The sequence below is a fragment of the Plecotus auritus genome (genome assembly GCF_963455305.1).
Source record: "Plecotus auritus genome assembly, chromosome: 5".
Lineage (NCBI taxonomy): Eukaryota > Metazoa > Chordata > Mammalia > Chiroptera > Vespertilionidae > Plecotus > Plecotus auritus.
Window position 1 is genome coordinate 123,413,056 of NC_137776.1, and position 17,821 is coordinate 123,430,876.

The 17,821-nt window shown below is 42.9% G+C and overlaps 1 protein-coding gene across 2 annotated transcripts in view; it reads right to left on the reverse strand.

Annotated features, from left to right (window-relative positions):
* ADAMTSL1 (ADAMTS like 1) overlaps positions 1-17,821 on the reverse strand; it is a 409,739-nt gene that overhangs the window by 96,343 nt on the left and 295,575 nt on the right. For both annotated transcript variants that reach the window (XM_080667642.1, XM_080667641.1), the window contains one exon: positions 8,639-8,766. In XM_080667642.1, the coding sequence (XP_080523768.1) occupies positions 8,639-8,766 (128 nt within the window). The remainder of the gene's footprint in view (positions 1-8,638; positions 8,767-17,821) is intronic.

The window sequence follows — 17,821 nt, forward strand, 5'->3', positions numbered from 1 at the left end:
CTGGCCACAGGCTCAGAATGGGCGGGGTCCCAGGGACGCCTGCCATGTTGCCCCAGCTACGTGGTGGGCATCCCTGGGACCCTGGCCACTCGGCACCATTGCGTGCTGGCCACAGGCTCAGAGCAGGTGGGGTCCCAGGGACACCCGCCGCCGTCGCCCTGGCTACGTGGTGGGCATCCCTGGGACCCTGGCTGCTTGGCGCCAGCACGTGCTGGCCACAGGCTCAGAGCGGGCGGGGTCCCGGGGACGCCCCACCCCACCCCTGGCTGCTTGGCACCTGCACGCATGCATGCTGCCCACAGGCCCGCCATCTTTGTTGGGTTAATTTGTATACTCACTCCTGATTGGCTGTGGGTGTTGTGGAGGGACGATCAATTTACATATTTGTCTATTATTAGTATAGATGATCCATATGGGCCTAGTATAATCACATAAGCTTTTTAAAAATTAAAATTTTTTATTTTTTTTTTATTTTAAGCTTTTAAAATCAGAAGACAGAGGCAGAAGAGTTTGTCAGAGTGGTAACACGAGAGGCAACCACCACTGCTAGCAGTGAAGGTGGGGAAGAGGACCAGAGCTAAGGAATGCAGCCCCCTCTCTAGAAGCTCAGTGTATAGCCAGCAAGAAAACAGGGGCCATAGTCCTAGGTCACAAGGAACTAAATTCTGCCAACAGCCCAAATGAGCAGGAAAAGCATTCTCCCCAGAACTTTCAGAAAGGAATGCAGCCCATTGACATCTTGGTTTTATCCTGGCAAGACTGTACTGGACTTCTGACATACTGAACTGTAAGATAATGTATTTGTGTTGTTTTAACAATCTACGTTGTTGGTAATTGGTTATGGCAGCAATAAAAAACTAATACACAGGCAATATGCCCTGTCTTTACATCACCAAAGTTATCACAACAGAGAAGATATATTCGTGACAAATAAGCACATGAAAAGATGTTGGACCCCGTCAGTCATTAGGGGAGTATAAATTAAAATCACAATGAACTATCACTTCATTTCTATGAGGATGGCCAGAATTAAAAAAAAAATAGACAACAAATATTGGGAGGATATAGAGACACTGGAACCCTCAGACATTGCTGGTAGAAATGTGAAAAGTGTACAGCCACTCTGGAACATAACTGGCAGTTTCTTAAAAAGTTAAACATGAATGTGTCACATGACTCAGCTATTCCATTTTTAGTTTTATATAAGGGGTGGGAAAAAGTAGGTTTACAGCTATGAGCATGTGAAACTGAATTTATTCAAGTATTATTATTTAGTAACTAGAGGCCCGATGCACGAAATTCGTGCACGGGGTGTCCCTCAGCCCAGCCTGCACCCTCTCAAATTTGGGACCCCTCAAGGCATGTCCGACTGCCCGTTTAGGCCCCATCCTGGTAGGAATGGGGCCTAAATGGGCAGTCAGTCATCCCTCTCACAATCCAGGACTGCTGGCTCCCAACTGCTCACCTGCCTGCCTTCCTGATTGCCCCTAACCGCTTCTGCCTGCCAGCCTGATCACCCCCTAACCACTCCACTGGCAGCCTGATTGCCCCTAATCGTCCTCCCCTGCAGGCCTGGTCATCCCTAACTGCCCTCCCCTGCAGTCCTGGTCACCCCTAACTGCTCTTCCCTGCAGGCCTGGGTCCTCCCCAACTGCTCTCCCCTGCAGGCCTGGTCCTCCCCAACTGCTCTCCCCTGCAGGCCTGGTCCTCCCCAACTGCTCTCCCCTGCAGGCCTGGTCCCCCCCAACTGCCCTCCCCTGCAGGCCTGGTCCCCTCAACTACCCTCCCCTGCTGGCCTGATTGCCCACAACTGCCCTCCCCTGCTGGCCATCTTGTGTGGCCATCTTGTGTCTACATGGGGGCAGCCATCTTTGACCACATGGGGGCAGCCATCTTCTGTGTTGGAGCGATGGTCAATTTGCATATTACTCTTTTATTAGATAGGATCAATGTATTATTTTCCATATGAACAACTATAAACCTACTTTTGCCCATCCCTGTATACCTGAGAAATGAAAACATATGTCCACACAAATATCTGCATGTGAATGTTCATTGCAGCATTATTCCTAACAGCCCAAAAGTGGAAACAACCTATGTGCCCATCAACTGATGAGTGATGAATTTAATGTGGTATAGTCACACAATGGACCATTATTCCACCATAGAAAGGAATGCAGCATACGTGCTCTAACACAGATGAACCTTGAAAACATTATGCTAAGTGAAAGAAACCTGTAACAAAGGACCATGTAATGCATGATGAATGGGCAGATCTATAGAGATGTAGTATTATTAGTGGTTGCCTAGGGCTGGTGGAAGTGGGGTGGGGTGGGGAGTGGAGTTTACTTTGGGGATAATAAAAATGCTCTAAAATTAAATATGGTGCTGGATGCACAACTCTGAATGTACTAAAGCTATTGAATTGTATACTTTAAATGGCTGAATTGTCATAGTATGTGAACTATACTTCAATAAAGTTTTAAAAAACACACAGCACCTTATAGTGATGGCTAGACAACCTAAAATTTTTGCTGGAAAAAAAAATCACTGAATTTCCTACTTAAATTCACATGGATGAATTTTATGGTATCTAAATTATACCTGGGTACAGCAGAAAAGTAGTTTTTAACCTGATTTAACCATTTCTTAATGATTCAGGGTCAACATTGTGACTACTAATTATCTTGCACAGAAACTGAGAAGGAATTGGAATTTCCTTGCCCTTGTAATTTTTAGTCAGTGTGTCTTTGGGATATACACTGAGTGGCCAGATTATTATAATCTCTGAACGCATAATAATCTGGCCACTCAGTATGTGCATATATATATATACAGGGCTCAGTGCATGAATTCATGCATGGGTGGGGTCCAGCCAGCCTGGCCAGGGGGAGGGGACATGGGCGGTTGGTCGGCCTGCCTGCTGGTCAAACTCCTGGTCGAGGGAACAATTTGCATATTAGCCTTTTATTATATAGGATATACACTGAGTGGCCAGATTATTATGTGTTTAGAGATCATAATAATCTGGCCACTCAGTGTATATCTACACTAATAAAAGAGAAACATGCAAATTGACCATCACTTCATGACACCCACCAGCCAATCAGGAATGAGTATGCAAATTAACCCAACAAAGATGGCGGCATCCCTGCCTCCCCAGCTGCTCCGGGCCTCTGGGCAGCACGCATGCAGGCACGGAGCAGCTGGGTGGGGCGGGACGCCTGTTATGAGGGGGAGGGTGGGGGGAGTTACAGGAGTGGTGCTCGGGCTGGAGCGAAGACTGAAGGCTCCAGCTGGAGGGAAGACAGAAGGCGGCGGCCAGAGTGAAGGCCTGGGTCCCAGGTGCCAGAGGAAAACCGGTGCCAGCAGCCAGGGGAAGGAAGGTCTATTGCACAAATCTTTGTGCAATAGGCCTCTAGTGTGTGTGTGTGTGTGTGTGTGTGTGTGTGTATCAGGGCCCTTAGTACCTAAGGAGGTGGGTGGGGCTTAGCTCCCAGCTGCATTGCTTCCCTCTTCTCCATCCATTTTCCTAAGATATGCTTTGCCAATGTCATGAGTCAGATTACTCAGGCTATTTCTTCTAATTATTCAAGTGAAGTTGATGAATCCTCAAGAGACTAAGGCAGCAAGTGGTTCTGTCATAACTGCTAGGGACTCCATACCTAGGACAGCTATGTGATGCCGTACCTCTCCTAGAAACAATTCACTGAGGATATGGTATGTCCCACCAGCTGTCCAACCACCCACTCTTTCCTCATTCCATTCGGTAGCTGTGGGAATTGCTCTTTCAGAATTTGAGATGAGCTAGCTTGTACCATTTGTACTTCCTGTTTGTCTCATGGGAACACCTGTAGATTTGTAGTCTACTGGGATATAGAGTAAGCTGGATCCTTTTGTTATAATTTTATCCATTTAATCCAAGTTCTATAATAGCTAGTCTTTAGTGGGCATGCTACACATGTGTATGTATTGAGGAAGACTTAAAGGCCTTGGTTACTCAGTATTCTATCAGATAATGAGGTCAATTCATGGCAGCTTGAATCAATCAATGACCATTAATTAGCCTGCTTTTCAGAGTACCATTAGGAACATAGCCAAACTTGTCTGCCTCTCCTTCTGATCTAGTGTGCCAGAGTAAACCTTCCTTTGTCAGTCTTTGTCACTGGTGACAAGGCCCTCCCTGAGTCTAAAACTCACTACGAAGCAAAATTCCCCTCTGGTTAACAGAATTGCTGGATGAAAAATCCAGAAATGCCAATTCGAAATGACTTCCATTATGAATAGCTTACAAACTTGCTTGTCTTTTATTGCAGCTACTAAATCATGGCGGGGAAGGGCAAGAGAAAGAATTTCAGAAACAACTGCCTTTTATTTTTATTTTCCCAGAGTGGTTTCTGTGATCTCTTTATTAGACACAATATGTGTCAGCTATTCAACTCATAAAAAAGCAGAAAAACATGCCAGGAAAGGAGAAGTATTTTCTGTTTCTCCTTTCCTGTGAAAACTTTGAACGAGCTCATCTGGGTTCTCTCCTTTCAATGAAAGCTATGCTCATCCCTCAGCCCTCATTCTCCATTGATGATGTCAGGCAGGCCTTACGGTATCTTTTTTGTGATCTTATAAAATCAATGACAACCAAAAACATTTCCCTTCTGGGTATGACTTCATCAATGTTCCACACCTGGACAGGCCTCATCTGCATTGGAAAGTAGAGCTAAACTCCATTGATCCAGACTGAAGCAATTTACCAGGATACTACTGCTTTCCTTCAAAATGCTGCCCACACCATTCAGACTTGGAAGATTTCTGAGCAACCTGGTCGAGTGTTGGATCTGACTAGTCAAGATGGCTCTCCAATCTTTGTGCCTATCTTTGTACACACCAGAAACTCTCCTTTACTCAGTACTGTTTTTGCCCTGGACACAAAAGTAATCAATACCTCAAAATGTTAGGTAGGTGACATTTTGATGATATTCTTATACTCCCTCCTCCACTCTACTGTATGTTAGTCTCATCTATATTCTGAGCAGTGGAAGAGGCATTCCATTAAGTCAATTTAGGACAGAAAGGAATTTTGGGCCACTGGATCTACATGTCTGTAAGTGTCCTGAACCAGGGAGATAGATAGGGAAACATTTCCACGCTGAGAAACACTTGCCAAGTACTTTCAAAGCTCTGAGACTTAGAAGATAAAATCAGTACATAATGGATGAGTTTGGGGAGAAGCAAAAGGCACAAAAGATGATATCTTACAGGCCCAAAGAGAGCAGAAAAAGGAAGGTTTGACTGTATTGGCATGTCTGAAACTAAATGGTGTTTACATGTTTAAATACAAATTGTGGAGAGAGTAGCAACGGCCCTACAACGCATCTGAGAGGCAGAAGTGGCAACTCACTCAAGTCAAAGGATGGGGCAGAGGAGAGGTCTAGCTGTGGACCAGGGAGAGCTCACCAGGCCTCCCTTTCTGTGGTCCATGTGAAATATGCCTGTCACTAGCCACCTCCCTTGCTCTGAATCCAGGCACTCCGACCACTTTTCAGATGGCTAATTCAATCTTCCAGTTGACACCGAGACATGGAGAGGTTGAGACATACACAAAGGCACTCTACAAAGGGCTCTTTAAAAGAATATTCCCTATTGCAAAAATAACTTGGCTTTTGTTTGCTGCATTATTCTCACAATAATAGTAATAGCTGATAAATATTGAGTGCTTGCTATAGGCTCGGCACAATTACAAGCATTTTACATGATGAATGCATTTAATCTCCACTATAACCCTCCGGGTCAAGCACTATTATTATCACCATTTTACAAATAAAGAAACCGAGTCAGAGAATATAAAGAAGTTGCTCAGGGTTATATAGCTAGGAAGTGACAGAGCCAGGATTCAAATCCAGACTATGAGGCTCCAGAGCCCGCAGGCTTAATTGCTCCTGTGAATTATTATGAACAAATTTCCCTGCATCTGGTCAACTCAGGTGCATTGGCAAGACCAAAGTCCATACATTCCTTACGAAATCATGGGAACACCTGAGCACTTTGAGCCTCAAAACATTCCCCCGCTTCCTTTTGGTCTACATTCCCACTAAACTGAAGGTAAAAAAAACTCTGCAATGTCATTAAGAGCACAGAAGCATGGATATTTACCATGAGGAACTGATTGTAAGTGAGCGGAACCAGCTCCTAAGTTCATACTTGAAAAATTTCAGTGTGAAGACTTCTAGTGAAAAATATGTGGAAGCAAAGTTGAGCTAATGTTTTACACATTTTAGAATTGCTTTCAGGATGTGTTTCATTTTAGAAAAGCTAGAGAAAAAACAGAAAACATTTATTGAGTGTGAACTATGTGCCTGGCATTGGGCTAAGTGCTTTTTCACACATGCAATCTTATTTAACGTCACAACAATTCTATAAAATATTATTAATTTCATTTTTATGGATGAGAACAAAGACCCAATGAGGTTTTACACTTTGTTCGAGATCACACAGCTAATAAGCAGTATAATTGGTAATCAGATTTAAAAATGCACACCCCCCTCTCCCCAATTTGGGTTATTTTAGGTTATATGTTATACAGTGCTATGCAGGATCTTGATGTCATTTGAAGGAAATCGTAACCTCTTGATTCTTGGTAGCCATGAATGCATCTGTTGCCTTCACTAGTCTATAAACGTTATGGGTCACAAAACTCAGGTCTTATTTATTGCCAAATGTTAATAATACTTGGTGGAGAGTATGCTCAGAACAGTAGCTGGTGAGCCTCTTAATACTGTGAGTGTAGACATTGATGCAGGGATAGATGATAATCCCAGGTAAGATACAAATACAATCTTAAGGCAAAGTATATGTCTGAGCCTTAATTTTTCGAGGCACTGTGTGGCAGATTTGCCAGCAGACCTGCACAGACCCCACCACTGCAGCACAGGACGCAGCGCCCTAAGTCCTGGGGTAGGGTCTGTGATTTACCTCACCAGGCAGCCCCTTTCTCCCCCCCTTCCCTGGTGCCTCTCTGGCTGCTGTCTCACTTCCCTGGCTTTGAACCTTTTGGCAGCCTCCAATAGCTCCTCTTCAAAGAGCTGAAGACAGGCCTGATGTTTCAATTGCCTTGCTTAATTCTAGACAGGTTTCCACTAATTGTATTAAATGCAGGTGAACAAAGGGCATTGAGTTTGTGACAGAGCTGAACGGTATCTGGATAAATATAAACAAGAGAGGTAATCCCCCAAGAGCCACTGTTTGCCCTCAATTGGAAGGATGTCAGCAGTGCCCTTGCTAAGGGAGGTTGGAGGGTGGGAAGGCAGAAGAGATTTAACAAGACTGGTGCTGAGCATCTGGACTCTGTATTAAAGAGGGGAATAAAGCTTGTGACTGGAATACATTAGGTGAAACGCAAATGTTCTATTCACAAAAAAATAGGCATTAATAATATCAGCCTTTAATCTACCCAAGGCTCCTTAGCTTGCCTCATTCATTGTTGACTTTCATCTTCTCTGCAAAGCCTCTTGCTAAAGGGCCCTTCTCAGATCAGCTTTAGGTCACAGGGGCAGAAATACTGTTGCTGAACAGATATGCCAGGGAGTAGCATGTGTGACTGGAAAACAGTGTGACAACATAATCCCAGCATGGACCGATGAGGTCAGTGTGGGGTGATGTTGGCTTTTCTAGCATCTACTGAATCATCTGTTGGAAGCAACAATTGAAAAGAATAAAAACAAACACATGCAACATCCTGCCACGAAGATTGCCTGGCCCAGGTCTGAGAAAAAGGATCCGATTTGGGTAGGATCAGGTGGGAAATGGAGGGAACAATGAGCTGGGAGTTAGGAGACCTCAGTTTGCTTCTTCTCTCCCCCTCTAGCTGAGTGGCTGGTTGACCTCAGGTTGCCTGGCCTCTGAGAAATGAAAACACTGGTTCAACTGGTATGAATCTAAGGATTTCTTTAGTTTCAAAGGCAAGGATTTGTCCTATATAAAAGAGGTTTTATAAAAGTACACTACTATAAGACCACAACCTTGGAGACACTGTAATCTGAATCTTGATTTTCTTAATTCGCCCTGTGTAGACTGTTTTTGCGTAACATTGGTGGGTAAAGGCAAAGCATTGGCAGGTGCATTAGAGCAAGAGGTTGAAAAAAACAAAACAAAACAGAATCAGAGCACTCCTGGCTCAAACTGTGACCGCAGAATTCCAATTCCAATGGGTCTTAAAGTCTTCTTTGCAACGGGTGTAACAAGGAGAAATGACAGGATCCCAAAAGAGCAGTCAATAATTTTAGGTCACAATTACGTTTCCCAACATGCTACTTACTTGTGCACATCTCATTTTCTCATGTTCTTTCTGTCTGAAACATTTCCCCTATCTCTGCTTATAAAAATTCCACTCAACCTAACTCTAAGCCCTCCCGGATGGAATGAAAATGTCTTTGCACACTCTTTGGTTATCACTTAGAGTACTTATTTCATTCTACCTCATACTATACATCACCTCCCTTTAATTATAATTACAGATTATAAGCTTCCTGAAGGCAGGGCACGGATTTCATTTATCTATGTGTCCCTGGTTCTGCTGGGCACATTGGAGGCACCCACCCAATAATGGTTTCTGAATTGAACTGAACAGGGATTTCCACGTTACCTGCTAATGTTACGGCAATGGAGACAGAGTCATATCCCAAGGCATTTGTGGCGTTACAAGTGTAGAAACCCACATCAGCTTCCACTGGTGCCAGGATCTGTAAGGAATCATCTGGTTGTAGAAGAATCCTGGAACAACAGAAAGAAAAATGTAGGCCAGGTCAGTTGAGTCCTTTTTGGAAATCAGTATTGGTAAAGCAGGAGGGAACCCAAGGAACATTCAGAATCCTGTTTTAACAAAATGATACTCAGGACCTAGGCTCTCTTTCCACTGTGATTGCTGTGATTCTGGTAGCAACACCAAATAAGGAGGCTTTGACTGCTTACACTGCTTATTGACTACTTGATCTAAATGCTACCAGTTGGAGCAGATAGCACAAGTGTACTAAATACACAGAATACACCTTAGGGGTAAGAGGGGAGGGAGAATGAATGCTGCAGATGGGTCTGGGGAAGTATTAAGGAAAAGGCAGTATTACAAAGGAGGAATGGAGCTTAGTTGGATGGGAGAAAGTAGACAGAGCTTCTAGAGGGAGAGAGGAAGCCAAAAATGAAATATCAATGAGAGGATCTTGATGTGTACTTTGGAAGGCAATTATACATGTAGTTACCTCTCCATTTCAGGTAGTCTTATGCACATCTATTGTCTTCATTAGTCTGCAAACATTATGGGCACAAAACTCAGATCTTACTTATTTTAGCTCCCACAATATTTGGCAGAGGGCCCTCTGTAGAGGAGGTGCCCAGGAGAATGAAGGCAACACCTTCCCTTTGGGGTCATGTAGACTATTCCAGAATAATCACTAGTTCAGACTCTTTGCTTTACTTGAAAAGAATTACAAGAATGAAATTGTGGGTGCCTACACCAGGGACTTCAAAACCCATTTCAACCTCAGTCTCCTATTTTTTCTTCTCTTGACTTAGACCACTTATAAGAGCTAACTACTACATCATGGCAGGGAGGCAGATTAATGAGTAAGGATGACTTGAAGCTGATATCTTGGTGACTTGGTGAGGCTGATGATAACGGAAATGTGTTTGTGGAGGTGAGGATCCAGAGGGCAGTAGCGGAGGACACAGTGGGAAGCTCAGAGATCCAGTACTCAGACCTGGGAGGGCCTTAGGTTGATAAATAATTCAACAGCACAGAAATGGTTTAGAGTTGGATTTTGCACTCTTAGAGTCAGTCATTTCTACCTTCGTGATTATTTTCAACTCCCAAGTTTCAAAAGGTTCAAAGATCTGGTTGCCTAATATATTAATATCCATCCTTAGAAGGCAAGCAGGTAGCAGGGGTTGTTTTTCAGGAAAGGGAAAAAAACCATAAAAATCTCAGGAGAACTCACAAGACTTGGTGATAAAATGAAGACAGGGAGTCGGCTCTCCTGCCTTAGCAACACATTCTCCCCATTTTACAATTCTTTTCTTTCTTCAGTATTGCTCTATGGCAGTGGTCGGCAAACTCATTCGTCAACAGAGCTAAATATCAACAGTACAATGATTGAAATTTCTTTTGAGAGCCACATTTCTTAAACTTAAACTTCTTCTAACACCACTTCTTCAAAATAGACTCGCCCAGGCCATGGTATTTTGTGGAAGAGCCACACTCAAGGGGCCAAAGAGCCGCATGTGGCTCACGAGCCGCAGTTTGCCGACCACTGCTCTATGGCATTTGCAGTTTGGCACAGCCTCTAGACCAGTGGTTCTCAACCTTCCTAATGCCGCGACCCTTTAATACAGTTCCTCATGTTGTGGCGACCCCCAACCGTAAAATTATTTTCATTGCTACTTCATAACTGTAATTTTGCTACTGTTATGAATCGTAATGTAAATATCTGTGTTTTCTGATGGTCTTAGGCTCTACAGCTCAACCTGTGAGAACCGCTGCTGTAGAGCCTAAGACCATCGAAAAACACAGATATTTACATTACGATTCATAACAGTAGCAAAATTACAGTTATGAAGTAGCAATGAAAATAATTTTACGGTTGGGGGTCGCCACAACATGAGGAACTGTATTAAAGGGTCGCGGCATTAGGAAGGTTGAGAACCACTGGTCTAGTGAGCTCCTAATTTTTCTGAGGTGGCTGAGGAGTCTGGCACCAAATCAGGCCCCCTCAGCACTACTTTTGGCTTTGGGCCTATTGCATTGCTTATTTTTTTTTGCATTGCTTATTCTTTCCTATCTCAGGGAAGAGAAAAAGCAAGGCTTACATCAATCTTCAATCTAGTTATATATGGGCAGCTGCAATAAAAAAATGGGCAAGGAAATAGAAAACCTTGGATGGTTTGTGTTTGCTTCAGTGCCATTCCAGACCATCACTGTGATTACTGGGGACAATCAAGCTTTTGTGGCATTGAACCAGAGCTGAGGGATGGCACAGAGGCCAGGAGAGATTGTGATAGCACTCATCCAGCCATTCAGTCACTCATCCATCAGCTATTGGGTGTTTTGTCTCAAATAATCACATGTTCATTGTTAGTTTATTTCAAAGGAACTAATAAGAGAAAGATGACTATACAATTTACGTATCTTTGGTAAGCCATGCAATATTTAAGTAATAATATCACTGTGTTCTAAAGGTGTCTTAACAGATATAATAGCGTATTACTTCCAAATCTCATTCGATGTTCAGGCTGTTTTAGATTTGAAAAATTACAAATTGACTTTATTATTCAAAACTTTATGATGTCCCAGGAACATGTATGCCTCCATAACAATTTCCAAATGAAAATATGGACAGCAGGTTTAGGCAAATTTAAATATGACTAACTACTCAGGATAATAGAACTTAATAGATAATTGTTCAATTTTATCACACTCAAAAGGCATGGATTAAAATTTGTTAAATTCCCAAGTCCACCAGGACAGTTGCCCCCCTAAAATTGGCACTCTCTCTCCTCTACAGAAAGAATTCTTGAATTGAACATTCAGAGCAGGTCTACTGAACTTTATTTTGGTCCTGCTATGATTTATGTTATCATCATTGGCAAATCCCTTCACCTTCCTGCATTTCAGTTTATCAATGTCTAAAAACCAGTTGAAGTATGTTTTCCTACTCAGCAGAGGGAACTGTTAAAATGAGCTTGATAAGGTACTTCCAGACCATCTTTTGGTATTTCAATGACCCTTCCATTGATAATGTTGGACACTCTGAATGGAGGCTTACCCGTGAGAAGGGGGTGGGGATGAGAAGATTTCAAGAAAGCAAGAGAGGCACATGATATTGGCCAATTCCCCCCTATGGTTAGTTCTTCATATTCACAGATCATATTTTTCCCCATAGAACGACTGCCCTTGCCTGATCGCATGCAGAGGATGTAAACCCCTCTCCCCAACTGGGCCTGAACCAATTATGGTTTTCAGTGGGTGTTAGTGTTTGTAGCTGCACGAGTTCCTCCACACCCTCATCTACTGAGTGAGCCATAATGTTTTCTGCCTAATGCCTGGAGAAGAATGCATTGTTGGCAAGGAGAAGGGAGGAGATCCATGACACCAGGCACAAAACCATAAGTGTCTGAGCTAAGATGGGAATACAGGAAATGGAAAGGAATCTGGGGCTTGAGACTAGCATTTGTATATTCTTTTATTCTGTAAACTGTCTATACAAAGATAAAAAAGCTTAAGTATCTGTCTTCCTAAAAACAGTTTTAAATATCATCTTAAGACAAAAATCTACATGGGACAAAATCTAAATTTGTCATGTACTGCATATACTTATAAATTATTTATATTCACAAAACTGAACTCGTTAGCTCAAGGGTCCGTAGTAATTTGATGGCAGAGTCAGGATTTGAAATAAGGTTTCTTGGACCAGCACTTTCCCCCCAATCTATCATTTCTTTAATATGCCCATAAAACCGGTAGACGGGGGTTTGGAAGCTGCCACTAGTGGGCGCAATAGTTCTGAAGAGGGTACCCATGCAGGGCTCTCTAGGAAACATGACAAGGCAAAGGAAAGGGCTTGTTGTGAGAGTGAGGTTTGCTGTAGGCTCTCTATCTAGCCTGGCATCTACGGAGAGAGGTTCCTGGAAAAAACACACATTTCCTTTATACTTCAGGCATCTACTCTATTAATTTAACTTAATTTGTTAGTAGCTGACTTCTGTCAGCTTGTGTTTAGGTTTTGAGTTTGACAGGACTGTTTCAGAATGCACAGGCACAGAAATGTGGTGCTGCTTTCCAAGCAAAACCAGAAAAGATTTCTCTGGGGTTGTTTTGGAATTTAAAGAATCAGAGAATGAGGGGTCATGGAATGGGGCCTAATTAAAATCTACATAGCAAATGGTACTGTGGTCATATTAGGTATAATAATACTAGCTGCTTTCCTCCCATACCCACACCACACTTTCCTTTTGGTTTACTGAGCTAAAACTTAGTGCTTCGTTTCTTTGGTCATACTTTTAACCTGAAAATGAAGGAGCCGTTTTGCTTTTCTGGTGGCTTTTATTAGTAAGCTTCTAAGCATGACTTCTCAAACACTCTACCAATTAAATAAGGAGATGTTGAGAGAGTACAAAGAATTGTTTTAGTTACACAAGTAAAACCCTCATCATGCATTTGAGTAGGATATGGGCAAAGTGCCTGTGGGCCAGTCCTACCCAGTACAAGCTCCTTGAGGTGAAGTTGTTCCTTTGCATTTGTAATGTACAACGAGAAAGTGCTCTTGTTTGAAAAGAAGGCAGCTCTGAGTGTCCAAAGGAAAGTTTATAGCAATTCTCTGAGTGGAGTAGCACCATGATGCCCTTCTGAACCCTTGGTTAACTGTGAACATCACTGTCTTGTGCAGGCCCACCTCTCATGTGACTTCCATGACCAACCATGGAAGCTGCCTTGGAGGGGAAGACTTCCTGACTTCACTCAAGAGACACAGAGCCATGTCGTGGTCTTGGGTAAGCCTTTTAACTCTGTGAGCCTCTAAGTCCCTCCTGCAAATTTAGAATAATACTGACCTCAGAGAGTTCTTATGAGGATCAAATAAAGGAGTACACAGACTCATTCTTACTGTTTTCTAAGTAAAAAGGCTTAAGTGTCAGATGCATCTAAAAATAATATATCTTTGTGGTACAGGTGGTGGTATCCTATGTTACCATCTTGGAATTCCTCTTTGAAATTTCCAGTTGTCAGAGGAAATTTTCAAGCTCTGGACACAGAAATACCCACCTGCTGCATGGGCCATGATTTTATACCATCTCAGGCCTCTCCCCCTAACAAGTAAGCATTCTAAATTTTAGGCCTCAATACAGGATTGGAAGCTGGAAATCGTAGGTATATCCTTCTTCTCTATAACTATCTTCTTCATCAGTTCCAAGTTACTTGCCCTATAGCCCAACACAAACATCTCTCTAGTCAAAATGGCACCGTTGACTCTCCTTGTTATTAGCTTGGGGTTGAATTCATGCTCTTTCTCCTCCTGTCTATCTTTCCAATTCTTCCATCCCTTAAGGACAAGTTCAAGTTCTACTTCCTGTGTTACCACAGCCCACAAGAATCCCTCCCTTTCCTGATCTGGCAGAGTTGTTCCGAGCTGTACTACAGAGCCCTTTCCATTCTACAGTGTCTCATTTCTTCAGTTAGATTGTAAACTAAATGCTCCTGGACTGGAACTATTTTACTTCTTTCTTAGTTCCCTCTTCAGTATTCAGCAAAATGCTGGCATGCTGAATAAATACTCAATGAACGCTTGTTTGGTTACTTTCAGAGTAGTGGAGCTAAAACAATCACACTGACAATATAAGCATACTGGTTAAGAGCAGACTGAAGGGCCATAATGGCTGAATTCCAGCCCCAGCTGTACCACTTCCCAGCTGTGTAACCTTGGGCATGTACTTAAGTTCTCAGTGGCACAGTTTCATCATTCATAGAAGGTGGAAAACTATAGCACTTATCTAGAGTTGCTGAGAATATTCTACATGACTTCAGGTATTTTAAGAACACAGAAAAGTGTCTGACCTATGGTAAAAAAATGTGGAAGTGCAGGTTATTATTATTCTGTTGTTGTTGATGTCATCATCAGCACTGTCATTCATCCTTCATGTCTGAGCCTATGTATTCTGGCTGTTGTGAGAAACATTTTTAAAAAATATGTATTTTTTAATTCATTTCAGAGAGGAAGGGAGAGGGAGAGAGAGACAGAAACATCAATGATGAGAGAGAATCATTGATCGGCTGCCTCCTGCACGCTCCACACTAGGGATCGAGCCCGCAACCCAGGCATGTGCCCTGACTAGGAATTGAACTGTGTCCTCCTGGTTATAGGTCGACGCTCAACCACTGAGCTTTACCGGCTGGGCCAAAACTGTTTGACATAGGTAAATAATTGGGAAATGTAGGGCTTCCAAGGACAAAAATGTGAATTGCAGAAATGGGCAGGGGACAAGGGGTTTGCTGTGGGAGGAAGCGAGGGGGGAGCCATGATGCATCTACCTTGGTGGTAGCACTGGGAGTGGAAAAGAGGGGCAGAGGCTGGGGCCACATGGCACACTGACTGGGCTGGCAACAGCCTCAGTTCTATTCTTGACTCAGGAATCTCTGAATAAGGACAATTACTTTTTTCCATAACTGTATTAACACTATTAACCAAATACTGAAATCTTAGAACACAAAGAAAAAAAGCCAGAATCCTGCAATTGCAAAAATGTACATAAATAAGTGTTAAAAAATAAGAGTTGGAAAAAAGTAATTTTGGAAGCAAATAAGCAAAGTTAAGGGAGGCTGTGCAAAGAACATCAGCTCCAAACTCCTAGGAGGTGCTGTTGAGGACTTTTCCTTACAATGAAATGCAGATTTATTTATTTTTCCTGCTTAGGGACTATTTAGGTAAGGACAATCAAATCTACCACAGGGGAGAGTAGGAACCAATATTTGTTAGACAAGTGTATAAGCTTTAGATAATTTTATTCTATCATGCTACTAGAGTGACATTATCCTCCCATTATAGAGAGGATGCTAAAGCTCGGGGAAGTAACTTGCTCAGCTAGTGCACAGGGTGGAATCAGGAATGGGGAATGACCTTTGACCTTTTAAAAAACTGACTACATCCAGGCATCCACTGGGGCCTAATAGGAAGGCATGTGGTTTGGCTTCACTTTTGGTGGGGGGCAATTTGTGCCAAGGTTTGCAGTTCCTTAGGGAAATGGACAATCACTACCAAGAATATTCTGGATTTTGAATGGCTGGAAGGCATGTGGTTTGGCCTCATTTTTGTTGGGGGGCAATTTGTGCCAAGGTTTGTAGTTATTTAGGGAAATGGACAATCACTAACAAGAATATTCTAGATTTTAAATAGTTTGAGGTTGAAGGGGAAAAAATGCTGTGAGAAGAACTCCTCTACAAGCAAGAATTTTTTCTGAAACCAGAAATTATAGTAGCCCAGAGACTTGCAAGGGAGAGTTTTCTTTTGTGCAGATATTTTGGGGAACAGATTTGAGGTTCAGGAAGAGTTTCATATCACCATTTGGCTAGGGCAACTTTTTACAACTTTTGCTGTTTTTAATGTAATCGCCAACTAAAAGTTATTTAATGCCGGAAGCTTCATGATTGCTCCAGGTGGAAGTATAGAAAATATTTTTGGAATGGGAAAGGCCACCTGACCACACATTCTTAATCCTGTCCTAATACTGCTTGCCAAATGGTTCAGCTTCCTTCTCTTCAGAAATTCATGAAGTCTTGGATTTGCTAATATGGGTTTTTATCTGCTTACTGGGTAGTTCATTTCAAACTACAAACCTCTGCATAAAATGACTGACTCAGGACAGGGATAATCAGACTCCAGTCAGCTGTCAGCTGTGTTTGTAAATAAAGTTTTATTAGAATGCAGCCACACTAGTTTCAGTATTTTCTCTCTTTCTTTTTAAATAATATACTAGAGGCCTGGTGCACAAATTCGTGCACCAGTGGGGTCCCTTGGCCTTGCCTGTGGGATCAGGCCGAAACTGGCTTTCCGACATCCCCCGAGGGGTCCCGGATTGCACCTGGTAAAATCAGGTGCATGATCGGGCCTGGGAGAGATGCAGGAAGTTGTTCAGCCAGGGAGGGACTGCAGGAGGCTCTAGGGCATGTCCGGCCCATCTCACTCAGTCCCAATCGGCTGGACCCCAGTAGCAAGCTAACCTACCAGTCAGAGCATCTGCCCCCTGGTGGTCAGTGCATGTCATAGCGAGCGGTTGAGCAGCCTTAGCATATCATCAGCATATTATGCTTTGATTGGTTGAATGGCTGACTGGACACTTAGCATATTAGGCTTTTATTATATAGGATATTTTAATTAATTTTTAGAGAGGGAGGGAGGTGGAGAAAGAGAGGAAGAAACATTGATGTGAGAAACAAACATCAACAGGTTACCTCCCATACATGCCCCAAACAGGGCTTGAACCTGCAAGCTTAGGTATGTTCCCTGACCAGGAATCAAATCCATGACCTTCCTGTGCATGGGCTGAAACTCCACTCAACTGAGCCACCTGGCCAGGGCCAGTTTTAGTATTTTCTCTGGCTGCTTTTATGCTTCAGTGGCAGACCTGAGTGGTTGAGCTAGAGATAGGATGGCTAAAGAGTTTAAAATGTTTACTTTCTGGCCCTTTTCAAGAAAAATGTGCTGTCCCTGACCTAGAACATGGAGGAATTTCCACTTGTGGTTTATTTCAGTGCTTTCCTCATTTATGACAAAAATGTTAATTACTTTTTCGGAACGCTGCCATTTGCTAGGACCATTTTTCTGGGAAGAATAAGTGAACTGCTCGGGGGACCTTTGGAGACCTACTAGGCTTTCAGAGACCAGCTAGTGCCCGACTCTGAGCTCCGCCTGTGCTGCCCAATGGTCACTGATCGTCACATGTCCTCGGATGCTCTCCGCTGCCTGGTTAACCCTGGTCATTTCTGTGACCTTTGCATTCACTCTTCTCTCCTTTTTTTTTGCTGAAGCTTATTATTTACTGGGATGGTTCCTTTTTTCCCCTGACTTGCTATTCTTACACTTTTCAGCTGGGAAAAACATGTGTCATCCCCATTTCCTTTAGTTCTATAAAGGAAACAAGCCAAACCAAATTGAAACTTGTTTCTTCTTCCTTCCCTATCTGCCCTGCCTGCAGAATTTATAGTATCTGCAAACTTGGGAACTGCATTTCGTGTGCTTATGACTTATACATCTAGCATTATTCACAACTGCGGTACTGAAATTGACCCTGG